Source organism: Schistocerca americana, chromosome 1 (genome assembly GCF_021461395.2).
Source record: "Schistocerca americana isolate TAMUIC-IGC-003095 chromosome 1, iqSchAmer2.1, whole genome shotgun sequence".
Lineage (NCBI taxonomy): Eukaryota > Metazoa > Arthropoda > Insecta > Orthoptera > Acrididae > Schistocerca > Schistocerca americana.
Window position 1 is genome coordinate 301,501,109 of NC_060119.1, and position 14,385 is coordinate 301,515,493.

Below are 14,385 nucleotides of genomic sequence, written 5' to 3' on the forward strand. Positions count from 1 at the left end.
CATCATGCTGATCAATTTGGTACCCCATTTGTCCATTTCCTATAGTCCAATTAAATGAGGTGATGCCGAGGGAACAACATTAGGAAATAAGACCAGCAGAAGAACTGATAATGGCTAAAGCATTGAGCATATAATATGCAGACTGGCAATAGCAGAAAAGTTCTTCTAAGAAAGAAAAAACTGTTAACATCAAATAGAATGAATTTTGCGAGGGTTTTTTTTTTTTTTTTTTTTTTTTTAAATTAGAATGTAGAGTCGTATGAATATGAAATGTGGATGATATGTGTTGCTACGGAAGAAAGCTGAAGATTAGATGGCTATATCTAATAAGTAATGATGAGGTACTGAGTTGAATTGGGAAGAAAAGCAATTTATGGTTGAACTTTGACTAAAAGAAGGAGGAGGAGGAGATTAGTGTTTAACGTCCCGTCGACAATACGGTCATTAGAGATGGAGCGCAAGCTCGGGTTAGGGAAGGATGGGGAAGGAAATCGGCCGTGCCATTTCAAAGGAACCACCCTGGCATTTGCCTGAAGCGATTTAAGGAAATCACGGAAAACCTAAATCAGGATGGCCGAAGACGGGATTGAACCGTCATCCTCCCGAATGCGAGTCCAGTGTGCTAACCACTGCGCCACCTCGCTCGGTACGACTAAAAGAAGGGGTTGATTGATAGGACACATCATGATGCATCAAGGAATCATAAACATACAATATTATATCATCTGACAGACATATGTAGTGACATTGCGTGTTAATCTTGTCTATATTGCTGTGTGGATCAACTTATGTTGACAAAATGCAACTATGCAACATATTTTGTGAGTAATGTTGCTTGATAATGGCCAAGGAGGCAAAATTCATGATTTGCCTATATAATAAACTGCTTGTTTCAATTAAAAAACAGCCTGATTGAGTAAAATCATTTCTTTCCAGATATATTTGTGTGTGTGTGTGTGTGTGTGTGTGTGTGTGTGTGTGTGTGTGTGTGTCCACAAGCAATAAAAGTCGAATTTTAATACCTCCCTGGTGGCAAGGACATGGATGACAGAAGGAAATGCCTGTGACTTCTTTGAAGAAACTGCTCTGACATTCACCTCTAAGGAAGCTGTGGAAAACCTGAATCAGAATTATCGGACATGGACTCCACAGGATTTAATTCCAGATCCTACTGACTAAAACTTTAATAGTGTAACACCATGTCATGTCGGTTCACACCTCTGTGCAGCCAGCATCATCCACAAAACTTACATCTAACACAAAGTGATTTTAACATAATAATTAAAATATTTTCTTACTTTATATTTCATGGATTCATCAAAGGCATACTGAATGCTAGTGTCATACAGCATCATTTTGCTGTTTGCCAGGGCCAAAATACAATTTCGCAGCCTCGCTATCACTTCTCGATCAGCACGGTCTACTTTCTGCAACAAAGTTCCGTTAAATGTAACACACTTTTCCGAACAGCTTATTTTCACATGTCAATGACAACAAAATTGTCTTCCTTAATGGCACACCACATTACACAAAATAAAATCCACTAATCTCCCTAAGAGAGTTTTTCATACAGCTGTTTAACCAGCATGCAATTATGATTTTTTGCATACAGATTCAGTAAAAATTAAAACTGCAGATCATACAAATCTCAAAAACACAACACAATATAATAATGGCTAGTACAATAGTTACATGTTATATCCAGAACACTTACTGAGAATTAAAAAAAAAAAAAAGTGCTGAACATGCATTTTACTAAAAAATTAGAAGCAACAAGTGTATTCTGGACTAGTCTTTCTTAACAACAACAAAGCTGAAAACCAAATTACTAATATCAAAACAACATCACAACAAATGAATGGTTTTAAAAAAAAATTCCCTGGAATTCTGAGACTGCACCCATACACAGTGATGGAGTATTCTGGGATATCCGAGTCTTCTTTAGTGATAAATCTGCATCCACTAATTGAAGATAAATCTATTTTTCTGTCTTTGTTAACCATAAAAAATCAATGAAATAATTTCTCCCAATGAGTTTACTCAAAACTCTGTTGCAGATTAGTGATATTCAGTCTTTCCAGCCCAACTAATGCACAAAATCTAATCTGTTGTTGGTCATCATCAGTCGAGAATCACAGTTTCACAGTGTTGTTTAAATGACAGCATATCAACAGTATGCATAAGCATTGGTTTTTGCTTTCTTTTTATGGAAATATGTATTTATTAATGAAAAGGATGGAGTGCTACCCACTTTGTAGCATAGATGTTGAGTTGAGATGGGAAACAAAAAGAATGTTTAACAAGTAAGCTTTCAGCCAAAAAGGGCTTCATCAGAATTAGACAACACACATGTGTGCAAACACAACTCACACGCACCTGACACAGTCTCCTCTATCTATCTCCTCTATAATGTTGATCAAACTGTGGGTAAACGATTCTTATCTTGAGGCAATGAAATCTTTATGCAATCCTTCATATTGTACTTATTTAGAATATGGCTGATGTTATAAGCCTAATTCACCAATTTTAATTATTTTAATAACCTTTTAAATACAGCTACCCAAGCAGCTTGAAATTTTTCCTAGATGCTCATCTTTGAGTTTTAGTTTGAGGATGTCCTAGTATGTTGTGGTTTACTTCAGTTAACAAAAGGAAAGATAGGGGAAATAATTTGTATAGTTGTAAATTTTTGTACAGTGGTAAGGAGTGCCAGGAACATATTAAAAATCTGGAAACCTAACCCCCCCCCCCCCCCCCCCCAACCTCCTCTCTTGGTAAATGCAAGTTATTTGAGAGAAGATCAGAAACCTGAAAGTTTCATGAACAAGAAACACAGTTTTGGAGGTAAGCACAACCAGTATCGCAGAATTTTAGCTGCAGTGTCAGCTGCAATCCACACAAAGTAATAGATAAAAACTCTTGGAAGGCAAGAAAACTTAACTAAAATGCAAAAAAAATTGGGTGAAGATACTCACAAAATCAAATACTGTTTGGACTAAAAAAAGAGAATGAGGTGACACAGCATTCATAGTCCGTTTTTTCGCTAAGTAGTGGACGTCAAATACAAAATAGCATAAAATAACACAGAACACTCTCATGATACCTAGAAAGGATGAAAGTTAAAAATAAGAAATTCCTAATAAAAAACTATCAGGTAGGTGAAAAATTATTAAAATCCATTCACCATGAATAATAGTATCTGGTAAGCTAACAGGTCACCACATACTGCAGGGGGGGGGGGGGGGGGGGGGGGGAAATAAAGAATTGAGTGTGTGGTGTAGAGAGAGTAGTGGCTCAGCTGCTTGCTCTTCAGTTTGATTATGCTCAGAATGATGGAAATGCATTACCACATTTCAGCAACTTGTCTTTCCTCATGTTACTACCCTTCAACCTTCTCCCCTCCGCATCCTCATAACAGCAATTACCCATTAATATACTTTTCCTACTTCATTTAATAATAAACATAATTTTACGCCATTAAAATAATATTTTTATTAATAATAATTGGGGGACAGAGCAATGCTGTCGGGTGAAGATTGCAGGGACTAGAATACCATCAGGCGCAGCATCAGGTGGTGGTGGGGCAAGGAGGTGGGGGGAAAAAGGAGCGAAAAGGTCAAAAAAGGGTAAAGACAAGTGGGTGCATTCGCAGAGGGCAGCAAACAAAGAGGCTGGGAGACAAGAATGGGGAGGAGATGATGGGACAGATGGGGTGGAAACTGCTGGGTGGAGGATGTGAGGACAGTATATTACCGGAGGTTGAGTCCAAGGTAATTACGGGAATGGAGAAAGCGCTGTAAGGATCTGCACAGTTCAGGAAAGCTGGTAGTGGAGGGGAGGATCCAGATCGCTCAGGATGTGAAGCAACCATTGAAATCAAGCGTGTTATGCTCACCTGGATGCTGTGCCACAGGGTCATCTACTTTGCTCTTGGCCACAGTTTGGTGATGGTCGTTCATGCTGATGGACAGCTGGGTGGTAATCATACCAATATAAAAAACTGTGCAATGGTTACAGCAGATCTGTTAAATGATATGACTGCATTCACTGGTGGCCCAGCCCCTGACAGGTTAGGATAAATCTGTGACAGGACTGGAATTATCCATCATCATGCCTTGAAAAGATGGATGTCCTACTCAAAATCCTCCCCACACCTTCTAAAGTGGTGTTCCATTGCTCACCCAAACCCCACAAAGTCCTAGTCCATCCCCCTATCTCACTCCCAGTCCCACCATCTTGCCACAAGGATCATATCCAAGACCCAGGTGCAGTACCTATCCAATGCACCCACACAGCACTTCCTATTCCAGTCCTGTCATAGGTTTATCCTACACCTTTGGGGGCTGGACCACCTGTGAAAGCAGCCATGTCACTTAAAAGCTCCACTGCAACCATTGCACAGCTTTTTACATTGGCATGACTACAACCCGCTGTCCACCAAGATGAACGGCCACCGCTGAACTGTGGCCAAGATCAAAGTGGACTACCCTGTGGCACAACACGCTGCTGAGCAGAAACGGTGGATTTCAATGGATGCTTCACAGCCCGAGCCACCTGGATCCTCCCCTCCATCTCTAACTTTTCTGAGCTACGCAGATCGGAGTTATCCTTACAACACATTCTCTGCTGCTGTAATTATCCCGGCCTCAACTTATGGTAACATATTGTCCCCACAACCTCTACCCAACAGTTTCCACCCCTTCTGTCCTATCATCTCCTCCCCATTCTCGTCTCCCAGCCCTCTGCCAATGCATCCACACATCTTTTCCCACTCCTCTCTTTTCACTCCATTTTCCCCATGTCCCTGCCCCACAACCTCCTGACACTGTGCGTGTTGGCATTCTAGTCCCCACACACTCTGCCAGACAGTGTTGCTCTGTCCCCTTTCCCTTCCTTGCCCCCTCAATACTGCTGCTGGCCTAAGTTGCCAGAGTTGGCAGTCATGCATGTGAGGTGTGCTTCCTTGTGTGAATGTATGGTGAATGTTTCTCCGTTTTTCCTTTGCTGATGAAGGCTGTGGCTGAAAGTCTTGTGTAAGTGTTTCTTAATTGCGCCTTCCTGCAACTTAACGTATCTTCTTTATGGTGAGTAGCAATCCATATTTTCCTGAGTTAAAGATAAACTTTAAATTATGATTTTTTGTGTTCCTATTTTGACTAAATGAAGCCTACATGTTGCTCCAAGCTATACTCAATTATATGAGAAAACCCCATGAAAATTGGTCTTTTTTTATTAATATTAACATGCTGAGACAGGAACAACAGTTTTAGTTAAAACTTTAAATCATGATATCTTTTCCCCCCTGCAATCTGATGAAATAAAGCCTAAACATGGCTCAAGCTACACTACAGTTAACTGGGAAAATCCTATGATAATTTGTCGGGTGGGTTTGGAGATTAGTGTGTCCAAACAGACAGATACAATGGTTTTACTGTTTTATTATTAGTATAGATTATATCCTACAATAAGTTTTCAATAAAGCATTGGCTTATATGAATAAGTTTAATAAAGATGCTTTGACAAATGTGTGAACATATAATGATCCAGAGACCATTCTGTTAAAAGTTGCAAGTATAATGAAAAATATTATATCTCTTTCTCTGTTTTGGGCAATAGTTTTTAATTTGTTGTGCATTTACCATATCACTATGTTTATTATCTAGTTATTACAGTAATACAGTGTGCATCATTCCTACAATTCATCCTTTTAGTCCGAAAAGCCACAGATTACGAAATCACCATGCACTAAGTCCATCTTAAATGGATTTACTTTGAGAAGAATAGTTGAATTTTCTTGATTAGCAGTAATATTTTATTATTTTTTAACCGTTATATGTAGCTGCACATGCAATACATGATATTGCAAGAAAGTAACTAATGTAATTGCCTGTGTACTGCAGTTGGAGGGCTCATGTCACATAATTTATCAGTTTGAAATTGAGAATTGGGGTTGGGGGGGGGGGGGGGGGGGAGGGGTGAGAGAGCTTTTAATACACTGTGACCTCAACCATTATCAATCAAAACTAGTTATAATCTTATATTTAATTTCTAATAGATGGTACCTCTTCTAAGTTCTGTGTGAAGCCGCCGCCCCCTTCTTCATCAGCACTGGCTGTAGGACAAAGCCAGATGAAACCATTGTTTCCAAGTATAATGCTTGCTCCACAGGTCAAATTGTGAAAGTGTGTTTTTCGACGCTTTACGAGTGATGGGAACACTTTCACCAGGACACCTTGTGACAACTACAAATTAACATAACAGTTAAAACACTTAGCAGCACATATTGAGTTTCCTGTGCAATCTATTTTGGAAACAAAAATATTTTATTACTTTTCAAGCTAAGCTCTTTGCTGTGTCATAATCATTATTGTCAGACAGATGCAGATAGAGCTGAAATTAGTCTGCTTTATATTAAAAAGTTTCTCTCACTCACTCATTGTGTTCCATGGATCCTATTATGGAGATTGGAATGCAGTAAGAAATAATTAACAAAGAAATACAACTGTGATAAATTATTTCTATACATTGTAGTAATAATTACCATCAAATTATGTACACTAGTTGTTGCACAAAATATTCAAGTTAGTATGGAAATAGTTAGTTCCTCAGTTATGAATACAGATGATGTGCTGATTAATGCTTAGCGACAGTAATTGCTTCAAAGGTTCTTGTTGTTGCATCATATAGTAGTGTCTACACTGCACAATATTTATCACAATGGAATTTGAAGCTCTGCCCCCATGCTTGCAGAAAATAGTAATGAATTAAAGAGGGTCCGCCTATTTGCAAGAACATAATTTTTTATTTTCTTTAATCCCCAAACATGTTTCACCATAATTATGGCATCTTCAGAGTTTTTTTTTTCTTTTATTGTTTCTAAAATGTATACATACACATTATTGTAGGTAGTTTAGGAACATGCTGACATCAGATTTTGTTGTTAGGGGCTAGCACCGCTGTAGAGCTTTCAAAAAGTAATTTTTTTACTGGCTTAAAAGATGCTTTGAGCCTTCTAAAATATGAGGCAAAAAGACTAATCACAGAAAAAAATTGTTCTATGAAATTCCTCTAATGCCTTGGATGACCTTAAATGGCCTTCCTACACCAACTTGATACCCCATTGTAGTGTCTGGGTGTAGTTAGAGGCATTTCTAAACAATAATACATTAGCTTGGCACTGAAGCAGTATGTCATCAAAGAATCCAAAGAACAGATATGAGGCTGAGAGCAGTTTGGAAGCAGTCATTGCCTCTGGTAAGAAACTGAAAGACTTAGCAGGATTTTGACGTGAATTGCAGATTATAAATTTTCTTGACATTTTCTCTGTTGTTTCTCAACATGTGAAATGTAAAACATGCAATGCAGACATTATGTTGTAAGAATGAGGTCCTCCAGGCTTAGGCTTCTTCGTAATTATTGCTTGCCCCAACTGCCTACAAGTTGTCGTACCAAGCAGTAAGTTTACCCAAAACACACATGAAATTAACTGTCAAGTCATTCTAACAATGCATCTTCTTGGAGTAAGGCTAAAGGGAATTGTAAAATTTTGTGCATTTATGGAATTGTCTAGAGCAATATTTCAGTCATTTTAGTGGATATGATTTGATCACAATAGTAACAGTATGACAGGCCAGTCTTGGGATAGCAGATTAATGGTAAGACAGGCATGTTGTGTGAATACTACTGGCCTACGGAATTGAGTAACTGATGAGGGAAGAGCATGTTGATTTCTTACAAGCATAGTGGATTTTGGAGTAAGACTTTTATACTTTGCTGATTACCAAGTGAGGTGGAGCAGTGGTTAGCACACTGGGCTCACATTTAGGAGGACGACTGTTCAAACACACATCCGGCCATCCTGATTTAGGTTTTCCGCAGTTTCCCTAAATTGCTTCAGATAAATGCCAGGATGGTTCTTTTGAAAGGGCACGATTGACTTCCTTCCCTATCCTTCCCAATTTGATGGGACCGATGACCTTGCTGTTTGGTTCCCTCTTCCTGAATAAACCAACCAACCTTTGCTGATTTAGAACTATTACTTGTGACTGTGACCAAGAAAAATAAATGCTATGAAAAATGCAAGGTATTATTAGAAAATACACTGAATGAATTTTTTAGCATCAACTGTGGATGCTACAACCACTAACTTAATTTGCCCATAGCCTGATCCATTGACACAGGCAGCATGACGTTGGAATATGTTCTGACTTGTCAGTTAGCATCCAGAGATGCTAGAGTGAGGTTGTGTTTATCATGTATGTCCCACATCATGGATTTCAAACAATGCATGAACATTACCTACTGTTCCAAATTGCAAAAAAGTGCCAAAGAAACTCATGATATGTTGAAATTGGTGTATGGAGATAATGCTGGAACTCTGAAGACTGTTTACAAGTGGTATGAGTGATTTAAAAGTGGAAATAAGGCAGTAGAAGATGAGCAATACTGGGGATGTACATTAATCTCCAAAACCAAAGAAAATGTGCAAGAAGTGGCAAAAATTGTCGTTCAAACAGGCAAATAACTACCTGAGAGCTTACCACAGAACTTAGCACCTTTTAAGGGACAATGCAAAGCATTTTAACAGACAGTTTGTAAATGAGGCGAGTGAGTCCAAAATTTGTACCAGATTTTTTAGTGATGAATGGAAGGAAAATTGAGTGTCAGTTTACATGGAGCAGAAGGATCATCTTCATTCAGATCTGCACTTCAAGTTCAAAACTATAACTGGAGGTGAAACTTGGGTCCTTGGGTACAACCCTGAGACGAAACTTCACTGTTCTCAATGGAAAACTAGTGAATCTCCTCACCTTAAAACTTATGTAAGTCAGAATCGAATATCAAAGTCATGCTCATTGTTTTCTTTGATACTGAAGGCATAGTGCTAATTGTGCAATCTGAGTGCATTTGAAGGGGAATAACTGTCAATAACAAATCTTACAAGGGCATACTGCAATGTCTGCGAAATGATGTATGAAGAAAGAGACCACAAAAATGGGCCAATCGGTTCCTTTTTATCACAACATGCTGTGCGACACCTTGCTTTTGATTTATGAGTTTTTGCCCAGAAAAAGTGTCCTGCCTGCCCACATTCCCCTTACCAGATTTAGCACCACACAACTTCTGACTCTTCCCAAAAATTAAAACCATGCTTACAGGAAAACATTTTAACACCATTCCTGACATTGAGAGAGCCGTGACAGAGCAGCTGAATGTCCTTCCAAAAGAAGTGTTCAATAAATGTTTCCTGTCATGGATTCAATGCTGCAATAAATCAACTGCTAGCCAAGAACAGTATTTTTAAGGAGATTAAACCAACTTCCATGTGAGCTTATTACTTTGTTTCTAATAAAATTATTCTCCATATTTTTTGATCAAACTTCTTATATGGATTTTATTTCTGGCCTACATAATTGCTGACCCTGAAAACAAGAGTGGTTTAAATCACAACAACAGTTTAAGTGATTACATTCATTAAACATGAAAAGGGCAAATGGCTTTTCACAAACTATGGTGACCAGATCCAGCACATGCAACAAGAGACTGAAGTTTTAGAACTAAGACAACAGGAGGACAGGCACGACCAGTTCACAAGCTCCAGCAATTACAGCCATGCCGAAGATTTTTTGCGTGCCGGCTTATCCTCATCAACCATGCCATGCCTACAATTGTGAGCACCACTGTTTATGCCCACACAGCCATACAAATGGATTGCCACCTTGGGAAACACTTTTGCACAACAAGAAACTGATTAGTGAGCTGCATTGTTTATTCCTTGCAAGCATAGTTGGTTTTGGAGTAAGACTTTTATTATTTGCTGATGTAGAACTGTTGCTTCTAACTGTGACTGAGAAAAATAAATATTTTGATTGATTGATTGATTAATTGAGAGGGCTTATGGGACCAAACAAAGAGGCCATCATTCCTGAGATTCCAACGTTATCTGGCGGTTTCTGGCGACCAGAGGAAGCAATGTGGTGCTGCTGTTCAAGACTCACATGACCCCTTCTTCATTGGACTTACTTGGAGGTGCCTTGCTGATCTTCTTCTCAGGATAGTCGGCTACAACAATCTACCTAACTTCTTCTCCGAAGATATGATGCTGTTTGGAGGAATTTTCTCTACTCTTAAGATGATTGCGTACACTCAAGATACTTTTAAATCAATCCTACTATATTTCACTTCCACAAACAGAATACCATATAACAGCTTTCACATAAATGAATCACATTTCATAAGCCCAATGACTCGCAGACCGTCAGAAACTATTACGTACTATTACAATAAATACAGTTCCAAAAACCTCTCAAGGTTCTCAGAAGTCCACCACCATCCACAACTCTAGAGAGTAAGTAAGTAAGTAAGTAAGTAAAAAGTGTCTTTTCTTTTCTTTTACGTAATTCAACTGTTCACAATAATGACTGACATAGCACCGTCATTGAGTAAGGCACACTTGCTCCTTGTGCTGTGCATGTAACTTCTGTGCTGAGTGCGGCAACCATTTGCCTGCGTTGATTGACTGTCCACCTTGTAGCATTCTCTTGACATATGTCCACCCTGCGCATACAGAAAACCGGCGCGAGGTAGACACTCTCCAGTCTCTCACGCTCATACGTAAAATATTGGGTCTGTGAGATGGTGGAAAGCCAAGGGCCTCTAGAATTTGCGTCGAAATTCTCGAGGCACTACATATCTCTCCCCTTAGCTTGAACACTCGATATTTTATAGATATTCAATATGTTCATTGACATCATACTTAATGACAATCCACCTCTCTAAGATATTCATTCACTCCATAATTGTATATATATATGTATATTTTTCACAAGTTCTTGAACCTCACAGGGTAAGCTCTCTATATTTGCTTTTCCACTGAGTCTTTACTCTATTTTGACATCTCTGTAGAATATAAACCTTTATTTTCTACTTCAATCTGCATTACTGTTACTTCTGTATTGTGCTCCTTTCAACTCCACTCGTAAATTCCAGGTGTCATGGACCCTTAAACGTTTTAGTCTTTACTTTATGCTAGTCCTTCCTTTGTTCGTACTGATTAGTAATGTCCTATACAGCTTTCTGTAGTCGGGAGGAACTCTAGAGAAAATTTATGAGCCTGTTTTTCCAACATCCATAAACCTTATTAACGCTGGAAGTATTAAGAATTCAAACTTACCAGAATAAATCCTGCCAAATATGTGATTTCTACCACTATACTGCCCTTTTTCCCTTCGGAATACAACTTATCCTTTACCTATGGGTTGATCCTATGGGTAACCTTTCTCCTGTTGTTCTGTTAGGCATGCCACCTTCTTCTTCCTATATTCTATGGTACAGGTCAATCCCATTCTTGGTGCCCCTGTCTGCACAGTATAGGTTAGCCTCTCTGCCCTTTTTTCCATTCACTAAAAGCTGAGTGTGCACCCCCCCCCCCCCCCCCCCCCCATCCTTTGTGAGTAGGCCCCCACGGTTCATCACCCTTGTACACATCTTCACGTATACTATCACTAAATATTATCCGGTAAAATTAAAAATCTACTTCAATCTCCAACACTGCTCCTTAATAATTCATTTCTTATCCTAGGGTTCTCCTTTTCTTTTCAACCACTCTACCATACCTCTATATACCATTCATTACTTATCATATATACTTAGGTTATCAAAGGGTGTATCATCTTTACTTAGGTTATCAGAGTGTCCCACTATTCAACAAGTTGTCAAGTCATTCTTATTTACATACATATATATTTTTAGAATTAGTCAATGTAGAACCATCTCCTATAATACCATGTGCTCATTCTTTACCATGTGCAAGTACTTCCCCCTACAACCCTTGATGGTTCCTACAAGCTCTCAAACTGTACTTTTACTGTTTGTGTCTTTGTGTGTATGTGTATGGGTAGTCGTGTAGCCTGATCCTTTGGCCTACTTATGTAAAATAAGTTGAAGGTTATAGAAAACCACGGAAATTGAGAAGGACTTCAGCAATAGAAATGTATACATATGGAAAGAGGAAAAGATAGATAGGTACTCTAATGAGAAGTAAGAAAGGAAAAAGTTGCTAAGATTGAAGAAATGAAAGAAGATCGCCCCAAAGACAGGAAAACCCTTCCCATCCCCCTTCCCCAGGATCCCTACTCCGCTGGTACTTGAGTGAGAAGCTGGAGGAGGTAGGATGTTAAACGTCTCCTGCAGAACGGACATTCTCACCTTCAGAACGGACATTCTCACCTTCATCTTTGAAGCCCCCAAAGAAAATCTTAACAACACCTATGGAACAGCAAATGGTGAAGAATCAGTTACACTTGTCTGCACGGCTTGTCTGAAAGGTGGGGTGTGTGATTAGTGTTAGCTACGCTTGTACTTACACTACCCACCCCTTCCAAGATCGATACAAACCCTGCCATCTACATCACACCTCATAAAAGATATAAATGTTCTATAAAAATAGAAAATTATACACTATGATATGATAGTTATTTCATTATTCACCTCTTATTATATTATTCTTAAATATAATATTCTATTCTGTTCATTCCGTCTTAAAGTCACTCTGTTTACCTAGTACCATCATATTATACCTTCTACCAGAATATTATTCTGTTGATTCCATTTTATGTTTAGAGATCACTGTTTATTCGTGATTCTCTTTAATTAGTCACAATCTTGAAGTCATATTCGGTCACTTAAATACTAACATAATAGGACAGTTTAAGAGGTTATGAACAGATAACAGAAGAGTTGAAGATTTGAAGGGAACTTGGTGTAGGAAAACTAATGCGGAAGTAATACCGAAAACAACTCAAGAACTGACGGTCGTCACTCCGCCCATTAACACAGAACGTTAACATCCCTGGGGTATATACCACTTTATATCCTTAACATTATATTTCCCTTTTTCTTCTCCTGTTGTAGGATCCACTAAAAATAAGGTTTTTGGGTGGATTACTGATTGTACTCGGTAAGGCCCAACATACTTTTGAAAAGATTTGTGTTTCTTTCTTCATGGCAGAGTTCTGAAGATGCTGTTTTACTAGAACTAGGTCATCGACCTTATACTGAGGTTCAATAGCCTTCTCATTATGTTTACTTACTCGTTGTTTTGCCCTCTTGACTAAGTTCGAAACAACTATTGTTTGATTCTGTTGGTAATCAGTAGCAGGTTGTTCTGGCCAAGTAAAGCATTTAATAAGAGGTTCACCTACAAAGGGCTTACCTATTACTTCCAAAGGTGTTAGTCCAGTTGATAAATGTGGTAATTCATTTAAAATAAGCTCAAAGTCTCTAATTTTCATTGTCCATGACATACGTTCTTTATAGCAGTATGTGTGGCGTAACTTCCCAATTTCTTTCATAATCCTTTCACATGGGTTAGAAGATGGATTATAGCTGGAGATTAATATTTGACGAATATTTTCCCAAGCTAGAAATTCTTTAAACTTGTTACTAGTGAACTGTGGTCCATTGTCGGAAAGGCACAGCTTCAGTTTTCTTATCTCGAGAAAGTATTGTTGCTGACAGTGTATTACCGTTGGTGTGTTTGCTTTCTTAATAGGGTACAACTTAACAGACTTCGACCAACATTCTATGAGAACAAAAATGTAAGCCACTCCTCCCTTTCCTTTTGGAATTGGTACAAAGAAATCTGCAGTGGTTAGATCATGTAACATCTCAGGAATAATTGTATACATTTTATATTTAACATGAGTGTTATCCTCTTTTACCTTCTGACAAATTTCACAACTTTTAATGACCGATGATATTTTATGTCCTAGCCTTTTAAAGTAACAGAACTTTTTCGTATGTGCAATACATTTCTTTACACCGAAATATCCATACCCCTTATAAGTGTACCACACTAACTCGTCTTCTACTAAATTCGGTGTACATAAATGCCAATGTTTCGTTGTCTTACTGTCTCTCCAGAACAACTTACGTCCTATAATCTTCCCCCTTCCATCTTGATTAGACAGTAACGACTTCCTAACACACATAGCAAATATATCTGTAATTTTTTTTTTTTTTTTTTAATTTCTTGCACCTTGTTAAGTGGATATTCTAATGTTAAAAAATTAATTGCAAAAATTACGTCATGTCCTTCTGTACGCTTTAGTTCTTTCATGTCGACTGGTAGCTGAGACAAAGCGTCAGGTATAACATTCTCCGAACCTTTTATATACTGGATTTTAATGTCATATTCTTGAAGAAACAACATATAACACATCAATCTACTATGTAGTAATTGACTATTCATTAAAAATGACAGAGCTTGGTAATCCGTATACACATATATTTTGGACCCCATTATCAGTGTTTGGAATTTTTGTACACCCCATACCATGGCCAATATTTCTTTTTCTGATCTTTATAATTCAATTAATGTTTGTT

The 14,385-nt window shown here is 38.2% G+C and overlaps 1 protein-coding gene across 1 annotated transcript in view; it reads right to left on the reverse strand.

Annotated features, from left to right (window-relative positions):
* LOC124595529 (exosome complex component RRP4) overlaps positions 1-14,385 on the reverse strand; it is a 115,517-nt gene that overhangs the window by 37,774 nt on the left and 63,358 nt on the right. Inside the window, exons 4-5 of the mRNA XM_047134300.1 lie at positions 6,063-6,242; positions 1,299-1,427 (exon numbers count right to left, since the gene is read on the reverse strand). Coding sequence (XP_046990256.1) covers positions 1,299-1,427; positions 6,063-6,242 — 309 coding nt within the window. The remainder of the gene's footprint in view (positions 1-1,298; positions 1,428-6,062; positions 6,243-14,385) is intronic.